This window comes from Nicotiana tomentosiformis, chromosome 5 (assembly GCF_000390325.3).
Source record: "Nicotiana tomentosiformis chromosome 5, ASM39032v3, whole genome shotgun sequence".
NCBI classification, from domain to species: Eukaryota; Viridiplantae; Streptophyta; class Magnoliopsida; order Solanales; family Solanaceae; genus Nicotiana; species Nicotiana tomentosiformis.
This window is the reverse complement of record NC_090816.1, coordinates 21,741,679-21,760,469: the sequence shown is the minus strand read 5'-3', so window position 1 is coordinate 21,760,469 and position 18,791 is coordinate 21,741,679. Positions and strand designations below refer to the sequence as shown.

At 36.8% G+C, this 18,791-nt stretch overlaps 1 protein-coding gene and 4 pseudogenes across 1 annotated transcript; 3 read left to right on the top strand and 2 right to left on the bottom strand.

Annotated features, from left to right (window-relative positions):
- The first annotated feature begins 2,123 nt into the window (after window positions 1–2,123).
- Window positions 2,124–2,314, top strand: LOC117274157 (small nucleolar RNA U3; annotated as a pseudogene).
- A 7,737-nt stretch (window positions 2,315–10,051) lies between these two features.
- LOC138892008 (uncharacterized) lies at window positions 10,052–10,411 on the bottom strand. Its single transcript, XM_070175699.1, has one exon. The coding sequence runs from the start codon at window positions 10,409–10,411 to the stop codon at window positions 10,052–10,054; it is 360 nt and encodes a 119-aa protein (XP_070031800.1).
- Window positions 10,412–14,378: 3,967 nt separating this feature from the next.
- LOC117274158 (small nucleolar RNA U3) lies at window positions 14,379–14,634 on the top strand (annotated as a pseudogene).
- A 1,711-nt stretch (window positions 14,635–16,345) lies between these two features.
- LOC117274156 (small nucleolar RNA U3) lies at window positions 16,346–16,547 on the top strand (annotated as a pseudogene).
- A 757-nt stretch (window positions 16,548–17,304) lies between these two features.
- On the bottom strand, window positions 17,305–17,431 carry LOC117274155 (U1 spliceosomal RNA; annotated as a pseudogene).
- Between the last annotated feature and the right edge of the window lie 1,360 nt (window positions 17,432–18,791).

Below are 18,791 nucleotides of genomic sequence, written 5' to 3'. Positions count from 1 at the left end.
TTTTTGCTTCTTCCTCTATTTTTGGCCAATAGTATCCTGCTCTTATTAAAATCTTCACCAATGATCTTCCCCCAGCATGATTATCGCAGCGCCCCTCATGTACTTCCCTCATCACATATTCCGTTTGTGAAGGTCCTAGACACCGTGCCAAAGGTCCACCGAACATTTTTTGGTATAAATTTCCACGAATTAAGCAATAACGAGAGGCTTTTTGGCAAAGTACCTGTGACTTCTTCTTGCCCTCGGGTAAGATTCTGTACTGCAAAAAGTTGACAAACTCGTTCCTCCAATCCCAAGTTAAATTATTAAAATTTACCTCGTTCTTGTCTTGGTCGACTGTCGAATGAAACAAATATATTACAATAGCATTTTCTGCATTTATTATCTTAGTAACAGATGCGAGGTTGGCTAATGCATTTGCTTTTGCATTCTCCTCCCTGGGTATTTGCACAGCCTTCCACGACTGAAAATGTCTGACTAATTCCTGTCCCTTTTTCCAGGTATTATTGCATTCGTGTCTCTCTTGCTATGTAAGTCCCCTGCATTTGGTTAACTACTAGCTGCGAGTCACTTTTGATTACTATCTGTTCTATGCCAAGTTTTTGTGCCAGTTCCAAACCTGCAATCACAGCTTCATACTCTGCTTCATTGTTAGTGATGGGATAACATTTTATTGCTTACCTTATGACTTTCCCTGAAGGCGTAATTAAAACAATACCTAAGCCCGCTCCTTTAACATTCGAGGAACTGTCGGTAAATAAAATTCAAGTCCCCAGATTAGATCCGGTAAATACATGTAATTACTTTTCTGCTTCAAGAGCTAAATTTATGCTGAAATCTATCACAAAATCTGCTAAAATTTTATCATTCGCGTGTGACGTAGATCTTTCAAGTGACCTCTCACGGGACTATTGAGGAAATCCTTGTGGAGAGAGGAGTGGAGGAGTTGCTCCTTCCTATGGGTTCAACTAGTTATTTTCATTAACAGTTAATATAGTCGGTTGTCAGAAAAAGAATTTGGAAAGTGAAAAGATTATCAGATTCCCGGTGACGGAACCAATTTGTTTAACTAAAAAATAGATTTCTTAGTCAAAGTCTATGTTTAGAAGAAAAAAGGTTACTGATAACTAAGTTTTACTTCACTTTCACAATAATATTTAGGAAAATAATAAAAACGGTAGAGAAAATTGATAAAGAGAAATAAGGAATGAGACGATAGTCAATTCCTAAAATCAAGGCTGAAAACTTCGATATAGCAGAGAAGTATAGAATGTAATTAAATAGTCCTTGGAATCCCCATTACAAATAAAATTTTGTATCCTTATATAGGAGTGTACAATCATAACGGGTTTCTCTCATAATTTGGATTATTTATGAGCATTAATTGTATTGATTATCCATTACCACAGATAGGTGTAACTGGCATATTTATCGCTATAAATGCCTTATAACTGTTCCGATTCTCCTTCTTTATTTACTTCTGGTTCATGTATTTTCCCTTCTTTTTTATCCTTATTCATTCCATCCTCGCCTCTTCTTTGACAACTGTCAGGCCCGGTTCTCTTCTCTGTACTGTCTCGTGTGTATTTCTCCAGTACCTTCCTCGCTCAATTATTAATTGAAAATGCCACTTGTCGCTATATCACAGCTCCACGTGTCATGATTCATTAGCATACTAACATTCCACATGTAATGCCTTTTTTCCCACCAACACATATTACATTCCAAATCACTTATTTAACAATTTATATGGTTGATGGAAGGTACATTGTAGTAAAAACATTTATTGAGGGACTCTAGAAACCTGTAATATGTATATATTACCATGAATATATTAAAAAGAAACTTTGTATTATTAATAAATCCCTTAAATTTTCGACTAAGAATTCACATGAATTAATTGGAAACTGAATTACCGGAAGTAGCCAGAATTAGAACATCTTTTGATAGTTGTGGTTTTACAAAAACACAGTTGTGGTTTTACTGTTTTGTCAGCATTGGCGACTTGTAAAGACAATAAAATAATAATTAAATAGTCCTCTTTTTCCTTGACCAACGTACCACATCGACAAGAAACCCAGGGAAGGAAGTATTTAAATATCAGTGAAGCAACATGGATGTATACGACCTTACTTGAACAAGATCTGTTATATAGGCTCATACCACTGTATCCTTGAGTCCTAAGGAGATAGGCAACCAAGTCTGGTTGATGAGGCATAACTATTGGACCAGAACACGAAGGGTCATTGTGCCGTAGATGATCGTTCTCAGCTCTAACAATAGTGTTGGGATGGTTTAATGGTTTCTTCATTTTTTTTGTTGTTATATGACCATGAGGTCACTGGTTCGCGCCCTTCTCTGCATTCCACGCATAGCAGGAGCTTAGTGCATCCGACTATCTTTTTTTAGTTTTATTTGTTATGGAAATTCAAAATGTAAGTATAGACTTCACTCGGATTCAGTGTTGACATGTTATTTTCTTGGAATGAAGATGAGCTCTGTCACACCCCCTTTTTACCCCCCAAAATGATATATGTTTTATGGGTTGGTGTTAAAGAGTTTTTTCAATTAAAGTAACAAACTTGAGTAGGAATTATTTTATTTACAGAGTTGCAACTTGAAATTTAGTTTTTGGGTGTTCCAAGTCACCTTTTATTTGAATCCCTAGTCAAAGGAAGGTTTGACTCTATTATTATTGGTCTGCGAAAATAAAATCCGAGTAAGAAATTTTGTTGACCGGGGAGAAGGTATAAAGCATTCCCCGAGTCCCGTGGTTCTAACACGGTCGCTTCATTGACTACAACTTGGCTTGAATTAATTTTGGATAAACTGTGATTTATTGGTTTTCATATTTTATCTATACGTTTTTAATTATTAAAATATGAAATTATCTTTGAAACGAATCACGGGTGTGAATCCGTTTTTTATTGTGCCAAAATCATGTCACGCGTATGTGTACACAATTAATAGTATTTTATTATATTAATCAAGTCTGGTTGATGAGGCATAACTATTGGACCAGAACATGATTAATAGTCCCTGCACCCTTCGGGTCATGGTGCCGTAGATGATCGTTCTCAGCTCCAACAATAGTGTTGGGATGGTTTAATGGTTGTCTGACAGACTCTTTATTTTTTTTGTTGCTATAGTTTTGTTTGTTATAGGAAGGGGAGCCTTGGCGTAATTGATAAAGTTGTTGTCAGGTCACGGGTGTTATGTGACCATGAGGTCACTGGTTCGCGCCCTTCTCTGCACTCCACGCATAGCAGGAGCTTAGTGCATCAGACTATCTTTTTTTAGTTTTATTTGTTATGGAAAATCAAAATGTAAGTACAGACTTCACTCGGATTCAGTGTTGACATGTTATTTTCTTGGAATGAAGATGAGCTCTGTCACACCCCCTTTTTACCCCCAAAATGATATGTGTTTTATGGGTTGGTGTTAAAGAATTTTTTTAATTAAAGTAACAAACTTGAGTAGGAATTATTTATTTACAGAGTTGCAACTTGAAATTTAGTTTTTGGGTGTTCCAAGTCACCTTTTATTTGAATCCCTAGTCAAAGGAAGGTTTGACTCTATTATTATTGGTCTGCGAAAATAAAATCCGAGTAAGAAATTTTGTTGACCGGGGAGAAGGTGTAAGGCATTCCCCGAGTCCCGTGGTTCTAACACGGTCGCTTCATTGACTACAACTTGGCTTGAATTAATTTTGGATAAACTGTGATTTATTGGTTTTCATATTTTATCTATCCGTTTTTAATTATTAAAATATGAAATTATCTTTGAAACGAATCACGGGTGTGAATCCGTTTTTTATTGTGCCAAAATCATGTCACGCGTATGTGTACACAATTAATAGTATTTTATTATATTAAGATTGTTTTGCCCAAAGTTGCGCGAACACATACTTCGATTTTAATTTTGAAAATCGTAATTAAATCACGCGAACGTATACATAACTACGATGATTTGATTAATTTAGGGCGCGCTTAAAGCATTCTAACGTACTCAAAAATTGATTTCCTAAGTTTGGGATTATTATGATGCTTAAGAGTTATACATTCTTCTGACTTAATATCACTCATGGCCTATTCTTATTCCTTGCCAAGAAAGAAACAACTTTAATTTTTCATCTATCCGATTTAACAACTCACTTAAATCACCACTTCAACATGCTAAAACAAAAGAGACGTAACATAACCATATAAGTAAGAAAACTAAATCAAAGTACATAACATATTTAACAGAAATCGTCCAAAACAAACTTACATGTACTCAAACGAATTAATCTTTAAAACCAATATATAACCCAAATAATACACAATCAGGACACAATCAGTACGAAAGAGATCAAGTATTTTTCATAGAGCAAATAAAATTCATTCCGAACAAATAGAAGCACTAATATATCAAAGCAAGTATATACTGAAAATGTAACCAAATACTGAGAGAAATGAATTCGAATGGAACTTTATATTGATGAATAAAGCTCAAAATTTGCTACTCAATCAAAATAACAAATCAACAATCGTTGGACTGAAACGCCGAAATTGCGAACTAGAACCTCGACATAGAAGCCTTGCCTGGCCGATGAAGACAGGAACAATTTTAGGTGGTTTAAAGCTGTTTTGGAGCTGTTTAGTGGCTGAAGTTTGGTGGTTTCACGGCTGGTTTCAAGTGTAAGTTCGAGTGAAGTTTCAGTCGGTTTTCATGACTGTTTCAAGGCTGTTTTCGGGTGGGTTTGGTGGTGGATTTCCAGCTCATTTTTGGGGTGTTTAACTGGAGAAAATGGGCTGTTTTGGGGGGTTATCGGCAGTTGTGGGTGGACTAGTTTTCAGCTCGTTGTTTGGGCTGTTTTCAACTCGTTTTGAGGGAGTTTTGGGGCTGGATTTGCAGCTCGCTTTTTGCTTCTTTTTTTCCTCTTCTTGTGGCTGATTTTTGCAGCAATTTTATAGAGGGTTTTGTTGGTCTTTGGGTTGGAGATGAAGCTCCTTTTTTTGTGAGTGTCCATGTGTGTTTGTGGAGGGATCATGTGAGGGAAGTGCATATGTGAGTTGTTAACGAGGAAGAGTGGAGTACGAGTTATTAAAGAGGAAGAGTGGGAGTGTGAGTTATGAGGGAATAATTGTGTTGGTGGTAAGGTGTGTGTTAAGTGACATGAGAGAGTTGTGAAAAATTCAAGCATGGTCAAAAAATATGTGCTCACAGCATGCCCCTCTTTGCTTGGAAACATGAAGAGTTTTCAGGTAAAGAAAAGATGAGCGATATGACTAATTTTTGGCTATACCATTATTCAAAAGGGAAGATATAATAGAAAAAAGTATAACCGAGTCCTGATTTTGGACATCCTACATATCTCGGGTTATAGGGGAATCAAGTCGCGTGTAGTTCAAGAAAAATGATAGAATGATGAATTGGAGAGTTGAGTGAGGTTCCGTCGAGGCTCCGTTCTGTAGTCATGTTATTACATCAAAATCAAAAGAAACTAAACAATCCTATCAGCTATCAGTTACAAGATTTCTATCTACTAACTCTTCTAAAACTTGATCTTGAGTCTTGACTGGTTCTTCATGCAGACTCTGATCTGAACCTTGATGCTATCTAGCTGCAGGTGCTAGTTCATTCTTCTACAGCTTCTTCTAACCAAAACAGAAATGTAAAGCTCGTAACTTCAATCGTCTTGAGCAGTCCATATCCTTTCCATCTGTTTCTGTATTTGGATTCACTTCTCTTTTTCTTTTATTTTGGATTGAGACTTTTTTTTTGTTTATCTCAAACCATGTGCCTCGAGGTAAAACCTGCTTAGACACCAAAACAAACAAACGAACAAAATTTTTCTACCCCATTTTTCACTAGGAAAATTTTATGAGTAATTTGTAACAAAAACTCTATACTACTTCATCATTGAAAGCAATAAAAGGTCAGAATTGGTGTACACTGGGAAAATATAATTCTTTGAGATTGGTGTACCCTGATTGTCTAAATGATGCCCCAACTAGGGAGTGTAAACCTTATGTTGGGGAGATATGATGGGGAATGGTGTACCCTGACACTGGTAAGAAAACTAGGGAGTGGGGACCCTATGTATAAAAATAAAAATCAACTAGGGAGTGGAGACCCTATGTTGAAAGAGAGACTAGGGAGTGGAGACCCTATGTCTAAAATAAAATCAACTAGGGAGTGGAAAACATATGTCTAAAATAAAATCAACTAGTGAATGGAGACCCTATGTTGGAAAAAGAGACTAGGGAGTGGAGACCCTATATTGGAAAGGCGGCTAGGGAGTGGAGACCCTATGTCTAAAATAAAACTAACTAGGGAATGGAGACCCTATGTTGGAAAAGCGACTAGGGAGTGAAGACCCTATGTCTAAAATTAAGTCAACTAGGGAGTGAAGACTCTATGTTGGAAAAGAGACTAGGGAGTGGAGACCCTATGTCTAAAATATCATCAACTAGGGAATAGAGACCCTATGTTGGAAAAGAGACTAGGCAGTGGAGACCCCATATCTAAAATATCATCAACTAGAGAGTGAAAACCCTATGTTGGAAAAGCAACTAGGGAGTACAGACCTTATGTCTAAAATATCATCAACTAGGGAGTGGAGACCCTATGATGGAAAATAGACTAGGGAGTGGAGACCCTATGTCTAAAATATCATAAACTAGGGAGTGGAGACCTTATGTTGGAAAAGAGACTAGGGAGTGGAGACCCTACATCTAAATAAAATCAACTAGGGAATGGAGACCATATGTTGGAAAAATGACTAGGGAGTGGAGACCCTATGTCTAAAATAAAATCAACTAGGGAGTGGAGACCCTATGTTGTAAAGGAGACTAGGGAATGGAGACCCTATATCTAAAATAAAATCAACTAGAGAGTGAAAACCCTATATTGGAAAAGCGACTAGGGAGTGGAGACCCTATATCTAAAATAAAACCAACTAGGGAGTGGAGACCCTATGTCTAAAATAAAACCAACTACGGAGTGGAGACCCTATGTCTAAAATAAAATCAACTATGGAGTGGAGACCCTATATTGTAAAAGCGACTAGGGAGTAGAGACCTTATGTCTAAAATCAAATCAACTAGGGAGTGGAGACCCTATGTTGGAAAGGAGACTAGGGAGTGGAGACCCTATGTCTAAAATAAAATCAACTAGGGAGTGGAGACCCTATGTTTGAAAAGTGACTAGGGAGTGGAGACCCTATGTCTAAAATAAAATCAACTAGGGAGTGTAGACCCTATGTTGGAAAAACGCAGCTAGGGATTGGAGACTCGATACTACCATGATTTGGAACTTTTTTTTTCTCTTTTTATTAAGAGAATGAATAAAATGCGGGAAAGAATTTGGCGAAGACTTCCCTTTTTGGAGTTGTTGCTGCTGCAGAGCTATCTTAGTCTCCGTGTGATTTCTTTTTGGCTGCACCTGCTTCTTGCAAGATTTCTTTGGATTGCACCTGTTTCCTATTTTTCAAACAAAGAAGAATTGTTAGTTTGATTTTTGCGGCCTTGCGTGTTTCAGTCACTTGATCTCAGTCCGGCTTCTTTGATGATAATTTCAACTGCAACTGGTTGTCTCCTGAATACCGGTTGCACTTTTGGACCCGAAGAACCTTTGGTTTTTCCAAAATTTATCATGACTATTGGTCGCATGGGGCTTAACCTTTTTCAGCTTTATTTTTCCTTTGTGGGCATTTGACTTCTTTCTTCTAATTTTAACTTTAGAGCATTGGGGAACCTTTGGATTTTCAAACTTTGCCAAGATGGTTAGCCACTTGGACTTAACCTTTTCAACTTCATTTTGCCCTTGTAGGCACTTTCAATTTGATTTCCTCCTTTCGAGAGTTTTTGATTTCAAAGCATTAGCCAACATGGCCAGTCGGGGTTGATTTGATGCCCATGCCGAGGCTGGTGCCCTGTAAATCAGTCTTGCCATCCTTCTTTGCGTTAGTTTTGGAACAGAGTTAGACCGAAAGGGATTCAAAGAAAAACAAACAATGGAATGGACAATGAATTTAGACGAAAGGTATCCCTTTCGGGGAAAGGAAAGGACTTATCTGGAGTACCTGCGGACTTCAATGAATATGACATGACTTTTGGACTAGATGCCTGATCTGTGTAAACCGTCCAACTCTCATAAATTCATCACAACTTTTGCCTCGAAACCGAGAAACCTTGCCCAAGACTGTCAATACCAATGGCTGTGAAGATCCTTTTTTCGATCATTAGTGCCCTTTGCGGGTTTTCACCAGCTGGCTTCTCTTATTTCTCTTCTCACCATCACCTTATAGTGCCCTTTGCGGGTTTTCACTAACAAGACTCTCATTTTCATTATCTCTGCTCGCCATCTCCCTATAGTGCCCGCGAGGGTTTTCACCAATAAGACTCTCTTATTTTGGTGTCATCAGATCCAAGTGACTGTATCCTCCAATTCTTGAACATTCTTATTGATTGATCGAAAGGACTTGAAAAGGATTTTGCGTAGAAAGGATTTGGATTATATTACAACTTTGGAACCTCTCAGGCGAAACCATCGTCGAACTATTGTAACACCTGCCCCAGTTTCTGATTCTATTTTATTTTTATTTTTATTTTCTGTTTTGTTTTCTTTTCTCTTTTTTTTTTCATTTTCTTTTCTTTTTTTTCAAAAACACTTTCAGGTTCCAAAGAGGGTAATCAAAGAAGAGTAACCGGCTCAAAGGGTTTGCAAAAAGTTGATAATGTTTGGGTAGCGAGAATGAAAGCCTTCTTCGTCCCAACGGGAGAACATTAATGTTATATAGAGGATCAAACATAGTACCTTTTTGACTACACCTGCATTGACAGTTGTTTCAGGGACATTTCCTTCGATATTTCCCAAGTACAGATCTCTCTTTTAGCAGTACTCTCGTTACAATGTATGGAGCTTTCCAATCTGGAGCCAGTTTTCCTTTAGTTGTTTTGGTTCTTTATTTTATTTCCTTAAACTTATCTTCATTGCATTCTGATTTTTGATTCATTATTTCAAAGTCTGACAGCATTTTAGAATCTGGGCCTGAAGTTCGCAAGCATGTCATGTCATTAAAATCTGCATTTAACAGAACTGAAAAGAGAATAAGAAAAATGACAAGATTAAGAAAAGAGACATTCCTGGACAATGAAATATTAATTTTATTTGATTTATTTTTTTTATTTTAAAGATAGAAGGGTATACAATCGGAAAGTAAGACAACAAGTTAAACATCCGGATCACATCCTGAAATAATCTGAACACAGAAAGGATAGAAAGACCGGCTACCGAGACTCCCGTCTGACAGGAAACTTTCAGGCTTGGCGACCGTTTGTTTGCTTTTCTTCTGTCTCAGCAATGGTTGCAATGGACTTTAGTGCCGGATCAAATTCTTTGGCCTCACAAATCATACCAATGACTGGCCCATTATTGTGAGTCGGTAATGGATTGTTAGTCACTTTTGGGATCTCTTCGTCCCTTAGCACAATTCTATTTTCTTCTATCAAGCTTTCGACAGCCTTTTTAAGGGTCCAACAATCTTCTGTATCATGGCCTTCTACTCTTGAATGGTAAGCACATATGGTACCGATCCTGTATGATGGTGACTCAGGATTTTGCTGATTGGGAGGTACAGGTTGCAATAGACCCAGGTGGATTAGCTTTTGAAGCAGACTGGAGTAAGATTCGCCAATAGGGGTAAAATTATTTCTCCTGGGAGGCTCACGAGGGCGTGGATTATGTTGGTGTATGTTTTGTGGATGGGGATTATATGGAGCTTGGTATGGATGGTTATGTCTGGGAGGTGAGCTCGGGATTGGTTGTAGTGCTGTTGTGGTCGTGCGTAAGGTTGGGCATTCATCACCACATAGAGAGGCGGTGCCACAGCATAAGCTGCATCTTGATGTGGGTAGTAATGTTGTGGGGTTATTGGTGGCATATAAGAGTGGTCAAATAATCGGCGAGGCCCTCTTGAACCCGAAGCCATCATGTATCCCTCCTCCATCTTTTTGCGATTATCCAAACCCCCTGAACCATTCTGGATGGCTTGGGAGGTAGCTTTCTAGGCAGCTTGACTCAATATCCGGCCGGTTTTCAATCCGTTCTCTACCATCTCCCCGATTTTGATGGCCTCAACAAATGGTTTGCCCAAAGCGGACATCATATTCTGGAAGTAATCAGCTTCTTGGGCTTGCAAGAAGACTGTAACCATTTCTGCTTCGTCCATGGGTGGTTTCACTCTAGCGACCTGCTCGCGCCATTTGATAGCATACTCGCGAAAACTTTTCGCGATTTTCTTCTTCATATTAGACAGGGAGTTTTTGTCTAGAGCGATGTCGACGTTGTACTGGAACTGTTTGACAAAATCCCTAGCTAAATCGTCATATATGTGCAGTGGGAGATTTCCTAATCCATATACCATTCTGAAGCGATTCCTGTCACGCTTTCTCCAAAGTAGGCCATCAACAACTCTTCTTTCCGATGAACATTTGGGAACATGCACAAGTCTGAATAGGAAACACCTTTTTGGCCACTCAAGCCTTGCATATTTTTCAAGCTTTGTTCCAAGCTTCTCATCTCTCGAGCCATTTTTTCCTGCTCGGGATTCCTAACTGCTCTTTCTTATTCAATCGGGGACTCATATTGTGGTTGTAGAGCGTAAAAGTCCGGAGTAATATTAGTCAGGTCAGGCTGAAATTGCGGGCCTTGAAAGGAGAATGTTGAAGGTTCAAAGCATGGCCTGGGCACGGTTGGCTGTGCCATGGTGAAGACCGGTGGTGCAAAGATCAACGTTGATGGTGCTACGGAGAACGGTGCCTGGGGGCGGACCACAGAAGGCATATCGGTGAAGTTGGATGATATGGAAGGGTACCCAAATGGGACAAATGGATTTGTCATAGGGATATTGGTGGTTCCAACTGTCCTTGGGACCAGCTCTGAGAACCCACGAATTGCGCTTGGTGGTTCCCTACCGTTAGACCAGGCGTCCCACATTTCTAACATGCGGAGACGCAGCATCTTATTTTCTTCGGCAGTTGCCGACTCAGGTTGTGAAATAGCCAGCTTAGGGCTATCCTCAATGTTAATGATGCAGAGATTGCTTTCTGAAGCCATTGGGATCTTTCCTTTGGATCTTGTAAAATAGGGGTGAGAAACCAGATTACCGAAAAAACCAACCAATTGAACAAGGCCTACTTTATTGCACGCACAACATCCTTGTCAGTTTTGAAACGTTTAACATATAAGGAATCACACATTGGGGATGTAATATACCTGAACAATTAAACGTTTCTAAAATATTTTTGCAATGACTGCGTATTTCATCCCGGCTTTCACTATATTTTTTTCATTCTATTGTTCTTTTCTTTTATTTCCACTCTCTTTTCTCTTTCGCTTTGTCATTCCTGATTTTTCTTTCATTTTTATCACACTTTGCTTCCCTTTTTTTTTTTTTTCTCTTTTTGTTGATTTTCACTTAGATTAATTAGAGATATGATCGCATCCGACGGGGATTGCCAACGTATCATGACACCGCATGAATCCGACGATTACGTAGTTCAGGGGAAGATCAGAAATAAAATAAATAAACTAACTCTTTTTTCCTTTATGGTTTTCATATACAAACAGACCACAAAAACTCTTAACAAGGAAAATATTTTTGATTTCCTTTTTTGGAAATTTTCGAAAGAAAGACTTCTAAAGAAGAAAGAAAATATTTTTGATTTGATTTTTTTTTGAATGAAAGACTTCAGAAAAAAAAGAAAAATATTTTTGGATTTGATTTTTTTTTTGAATTTTCTAAGGAAAGAATTAAGGAAAGGGGAAATATTTTTGGACTTTTTTTGTTTTTTCGAAAATTGGGGCCTGAACCGATGAGGTTTGCCTATGTATCTCACATCCGGTGAGAATCAGACATGCGTAGTTCGGTAAGATTAGGAATAAAGTAAATAAACAAACTCTTTTGTTTTTTGGATCTTGAATATTTTTTTAGTTTTTTAATTTCCGAAAGAAAGACTAATAAAAAAGAAAGAAAATATTTTTGGTTTTCAATTTTATTGTTTTGAGAATTTTTGAAAAGAGAATTTTTTTTTTTGAATTTTAATTTTTTTCGGAGAAAGACTTCTAAAGAAAAAAATATATTTTTGGATTTTGATTTGATTTTCTTTTTGAATGAAAGACTTATAAAAAGAAAGAAAATATTTTTATGTTTTAAAATTTTTTTATTTGGGATTTTCTAAGGTTAGACTTCTAAAGAAGGAATTAAGGGACAATATTTTTGGAATTTTGTTTTTTAAAAAAATAATTAGGGCCGGAACCAATGAGGTTTGCCTATGTATCTCATATCCAGTGAGATTCAGACCCGCGTAGTTCAGTCAAAACCGACTATGTTCTCTTTTGATTTATGAAAATTAATCCTTAAAACCATAAAATTAGACCACATCGTCCCCTTATTTTATTTTTATTTTCTTAATTTGTTTCTTTTAACAGACATTTGTACAAAAATCAGAGAATTTGTCTCTTGTTCATTCAACTAATCTATCCTAAAGCGGTCAACATGCAAGCCTCCAAATTAATGCAACAGATAGCATATAAAATGAACATATTAGTCTCAACAAGGTACCTGTCCTAAAACAGAACCCGACCCCTGTGCCGAGTGTTGCTAAGTCAAATGCATACGATGCAAATAAAGTGAACCTACTAGGGATATCCGGCATGAGGTTTGTTCTTCTGGGTTTAAAAAATCCTAAAGGAAATGGTATCTAGATTTGGCTTACCCGGGCGGACAACCCCAGCCGAGGAGTGTCAAGCGTCACCAGTAGTAGAACAATACTTGCTAGCTAACGGCTCTCCCGCCTAAACATGTGTAACTAAATCCTTCACCAGAAGCTGGTAGGCTAATTGGCTTTATCTCAAGAGAGAAATTTTATGATGCTGGTAGGCAAACACAACATAACTAACTATCAGAAGACTCAGAGGGGTGCGAGAGAGAATTCAACTTATATGTACAGTTCAACAATATCAAAGCGGTAAAAAGTGGACAAGTAGCACATTAGGCCCAAATAAATCACAATATATACAAAAATTAATAAAGCCAAATAAAGTCAATGTAAAAGCTCGAATTCTTGAGAGTCCCCAGCAGAGTTGCCAGAGCTGTCACACCCCCTTTTTACTCCCCAAAAAGATATGTGTTTTATGGGTTGGTGTTAAAGAGTCGGGATTATTTTATTTACAGAGTCGCCACTTGGAATTAAGTTTTTTGGTGTTTCAAGTTACCTTTTATTTGAATCCCTAGTCAAAGGAAGGTTTGACTCTATTATTATTGGTCTGCGAAAACAAAATTTGAGTAAGGAATTCTGTTGACCGGGGAGAAGGTATAAAGCATTCCCCGAGTCTCGTGGTTCTAGCACAGTCGCTTCATTGACTACAACTTAGCTTGAATTAATTTTGGATAAACTATGATTTATTGGTTTTCATGTTTTATCTATCCGTTTTTAATTATTAAAATATAAAATTATATTTGAAACGAATCACGGTTGTGAATCCGTTTTTTATTGTGCCAAAATCATGTCATGCGTATGTGTACACAATTAATAGTATTTTATTTTATTAAGATTATTTTAGCCAAAGTTGCGCGAACACATACTTCGGTTTTAATTTTGGAAATCGTAATTATATCACGCGAATGTATACATAACTACGATGATTTGATTAATTTAGGGCACGCTTAAAGCACTCTAACGTACTCAAAAATTATTTTCCTAAGTTTGGGATTATTGTGATGCTTAAGAGTTATATATTCTTCTGACTTAACACCACTCATGGCCTATTCTTATTCCTTTCCAAGAAAGAAACAACTTTAATTTTCCATCTATTCGATTTAACAACTCACTTAAATCACCGCTTCAACATGCTAAAACAAAAGAGACGTAACATAACTATATAAGTAAGAAAACTAAATCAAAGTCCATACCATATTTAACAGAAATCGTCCAAAACAAACTTATATGTACTCAAACGAATTAATTTTTAAAACCAATATATAACCCAAATAATACACAATCAGGACACAATCAATACGAAAGAGATCAAGTATTTTCCATAGAGGAAATAAAATTCATCACGAGCAAATAGAAACACTAATATGTCAAAGCAAGTATATACTGAAAATGTAAACATATACTGAGAGAAATGGATTCGAATGGACCTTTATATTGATGAATAAAGCTGAAAATTTGCAACTCTATCGAAATAACAAATCAACAATTGACGGATTGAAACGCCGAGATTACGAACCGGAACCTCGACATAGAAGCCTTGCTTGCCTCCCACAGCGACAAGCTACCCAGACAGGAAAGTCTTTATATGAAGTTGCAGTTACATGAAATGACACGACCTTACTTGAACAGGATCTGTTCTATAGGCTCGTATCACTGTATCCTTGAGTTCTAAGGAGACAGGAAACCAGGTCTGGTGGATGAATCGTGGCCATTTGACCAGAGCGTGATTAGCAGCAGCCCCATATCCTTCGGGTCATTGAGCAGAGGTGGACCCAAGATTTGAGCATTATGGGGGCACTATTATATTAAGCTTACCAATTACTCCCCAATGGTGGATCCATAATTTTCGTTAAGGGGTTTTCAAATATATAAAAGTTAACATATCAGAAAATTAAGGGGAGTCAATACATAGTATAAATACATATAATTATGATAAATTATCAGCAAAATACAAACTTTAATTTTATTAAATATCATTACTTATATACGTAAAATACCATATTGTTACCAAGTGGACAATAAAGTTATCCCATGACCAAAATCCATTTGTAAGAAATGAATATTATTATACTATACACTTTATTAAGACTTACTACTTAACCTAACTACTATGGGAACAAGTATTAATTAAATTAAACAAGTTCGAAATTTTACCCTAGTCCTATAAAAGATATCCTAATTCGAAGTTCTGCTTTTATACTAATTTCCAAATACAATTTTGTTTGAAGACAAATACTTCACTGAAAGAATATTTCAAATTAACATTAGCACTCAATTTTCAAATGCCTACTAGCTACGACATTAATTTGGCGTTCTCTTTTAACTCGGCTCTTTGCAGAAAGCAAAAGTTCGATAGCAGATTATTTTGCTAAGTTAATATCTTCAAAAGAAAAAAAAACTTACTAAGGGTATGTTTCAGCTGAAGAAGAGTCTCAAACTGAGTCACCGTCGCTGATTCACACCGTCAGAGTTCAACAAATGCAGAAAAAGGTTAAAACAATCAATTGAAAAAGAATATTTGTTTTTAAGCAGAAGGGGTGAGCGAGGGGTTTTTAAAAAGGTTAAAAATTTAGGTTGAGTATTGGTACAAGCATTAAAAAAATCAGAAAAGATAAAATAAAAAAAGTAGTAGATTAGTACTAAGTAACAATCGTTGAATTAAAAAAAATAAAGGGAAAGGAGTTAAGTTTCGAACCTGGGTCCATCAACTAACTGAAGCACTTGAGCAGGCTACAAAACCAGCGCTTCTGTCCGGCTTTTATTACTTAAGGGGGCCAGGTAAATTATTTGAGAGGTCCCCAGTGTATATACAAATGTGCATAAAATATTTTTTCAGTATTTTTGCCGAGGCTAACGGGTTCCGGTGACCCCCTACCTCCAAGGTAGGTCTGCCTCTGTCATTGAGCCGAAGGAGATGGTCTAATGGCTGTCTGACAGACTTTTCGATCTTTTTTGTGTTGTTAACGTTACACTGTGTTACACTGTATTAAGCTAGGTGAAAACTGTTAGTACGTCATGATTTGTTATTAGTTTCTTCTTTTAATACGGAGAGATATATGCACAAGGAAGATGCATAGTGTTTGGTCAAAGGTTGAGTTACATATTAGATGTGGTAACTGTGGGAAGTCTCTCAAAAATTGAAATCCAATTTTGATATGCAAATCGAAGAATGATCAGAGTATAATTCATTTTCGAGACTCGTTTATAAGCTTCTGATTTATGAATTACTTGAGCATACGTTCTCAATACTTCATGTTTTCACCATTTCCAGTCACCTTGTGCTACTCATTGAATCTTTTAAGAAGAAACTTTCGAATATAAATCCTTGAATTCTTTGATATCACAGGAATTAAATGGCGAATGATTACTCGGAGTATGCGGAATTAATTCTATAGCCACAAACGTAAAAAGAAAAAGGGGAATAGAAAAGAAGCATTGTTCAAAATACCAAGTTGCGGAGACAATAAAAGAATTAAGTTATTAAGTATTACCGCTTTATGTTTTCTCCTTACATACCACATCGACAAACAAACCAGGCAATGATATATTTATATATCAGTGAAGCAACTTGGATGGATACGATCTTACTTGAACAGGATCTGTTCTATAGGCTCGTACCACTGTATCCTTGAGTCTCTAAGGAAGACAGAAAATCAAGTTTGGTAGATGAATTCTGGCCATTAGACCAGAGCGTGATCAACAGCCCCTGTGACCTTCAGGATTATCGTTCTCAGCCCCAACTATGGGTGATGGGATGGTTTAATGGTTGTCTGACAGACTCTTGAATTTTTTGCTATCTGCCTTATATTTGTGAGACTTTAAGTTTACAATTGTAAAGCTATTCCTCTAATGCCATTTATAGAATTGTCAGTGACATACTTCTAGAGATTTGGAATGACATAGAAGTTCCAGAAGAATATTCAATCATGGTTCACTGAGCCAGTAATGCCAATGGTTATGGAGCAGTACTTAAATGCTTTGTATGTGTTATTTTAGACTAGGCTAAATTGCATAGTATCTGCTTTAGAGTCAAACTAGCATTGTTAATATTAGGCAAAATTAAGCTAAGATCAGAAGGACTTGGTGAAGAACTACCATACTTATTTCATTATTTATTTCATCTTTTAATAAATACCCAAAAAAGAAATATTCACAACGAAGATGCAAGTTTGGATAAGTGTTTGTGCAAAGGTTGAACTTCTTAGACCCACATCGTCAATTGAATAAGATAGAAGATGAGAAGATACTATAAAATAGGGCCAAGGACAACCAAGAAACATACTTACCTGGACGGGGTCAATGGTATTCAAATAATTCCAGGATTACTTCTTTTAAGCTTTTTCCAAACTGTACAAAAATTCCAAATTTGTCAATATAGGCTGTCTTCGATAGAGAAAAAGACACAATTTGGCTAGACTCAAATAGAGGAGTTAAAGTAGATACATATCCACAAATCCCTTTTTAAGATTTACTCACTAGGCCATTGCTGTCTTGTTCCCAGAAAAAGAAAATGGGAAATAATTAGACTTAGGATTGGGTAGGGGCTGCGCGAACGCAAGTCCCCACTGCCACAAATTATGACGTAAGCTCAGCCACTTGGGCCGACCTTAGGCGGGCACCCCTTCAAAGTGCAATGGAGGTCACCAACCTAGGCGTCTAAATGCCAGTTGTACTCAATGAATTTTCTGAAAGAAACGTTGAAATATAAACTCTTTAATTTTCAAATAAGAATGCAATATTGGAAAAATAATTACTCAGAAATTGCATAATACTTCATGCATCCACTAACGTCAGAATTAGAACATCTTTCGATGTTGACAAAAACATAGCTTGTGGTTGTCCTTTTTTATATCGACTTGTAAAGACAATAAAATAATAATTAAATACTCCTTACATTTTTTGGCCAAAGTACCACATCGACAAGCAACCGAGGCAAGGAAGTATTTATATGTCAGTGAAGCAACGCTGATGCATACGACGTTACATGAACAGGAACTGTTCTATCTGTTCGATATTGTACCACTATATCCTGGAGTTCTAAGGATACTACCAGAGTAGACTCTTAAAAATATTTTGCTATGTTTTTACTGGCTAGGAGCATTTTTCTACTTCATACGGGGTATGCGGCTAGTCTGATAGAATTTTATCTTAGACTGCTAGTGGTTAATATTATATTCACACTATTCTTCTATTTTTCATAGTCCCGAGCCTTATTTACTGGTTGTTATTGCTTTTCATCTATTTTCTGGTTCTTACGATGCTGTTATTATTTTTATGGTTTCTGTTACTGGTACTGATATATTGTCTCTTTTCGTCTACTTGAGCCAGAGATCTATCGGAAATAACCTCTCTACTCCCTCGGGGTAGGGTAAAGGTCTGCGTACACACTATCCTGTTAGTAATCTATAATAGTATAATATAATATTACAAAACAGTAAATTTCTGTAACATAAAACAGAAACAAGAAAAAGAAAAACAGAAATAGGCAGAAACTGGAGATTATCAGAAACCAGAATCAGTAAATATATTTCGAAATAAAATCGAGCCCACTGAATGCACAGTGTGTTCTTAAGAAAATTATTACCCTCACGTACTCGAGGTGTTGGAATACTATCCTCCCAGGATAGAAAAATTTAACGCACCAGAGTATCGGTACCAAAAATGCCGGTGAAACAGCGAACCACTTAAAGGCTGTAAACTACACTGGGATTTAATTGTGTAGAAGAAGGAGAAGAAGTTCGAAAAATTTCGTAAGGAAAGATTGTGGGATCAAGGCATATTTATAGACATTTTCTGGCACTGTTTTCTGAAAAGTTTGCAACCTTTAAGAAATAGCCATAGCTGTTGGAACAGGTGGGAATGATTCCCATTTAAAATATTCTGGGAAATTAATTTAAAATAATCCGGGAAAGAAACGGACCGGGTCGCAGAGGTCCTGGGTTATTCCGAGTTGACTTTTCGTTAATTAATTAATTAAATAATTGAAAGAAATTTTGTCCAAAAAGATTAATCAATCAATCGATC

What these genes read in the sequence shown, in the direction of transcription:
- LOC138892008 (XM_070175699.1), bottom strand. Translation starts at nt 10,411, where the DNA reads ATGGTATATGGATTAGGAAATCTCCCACTGCACATATATGACGATTTA.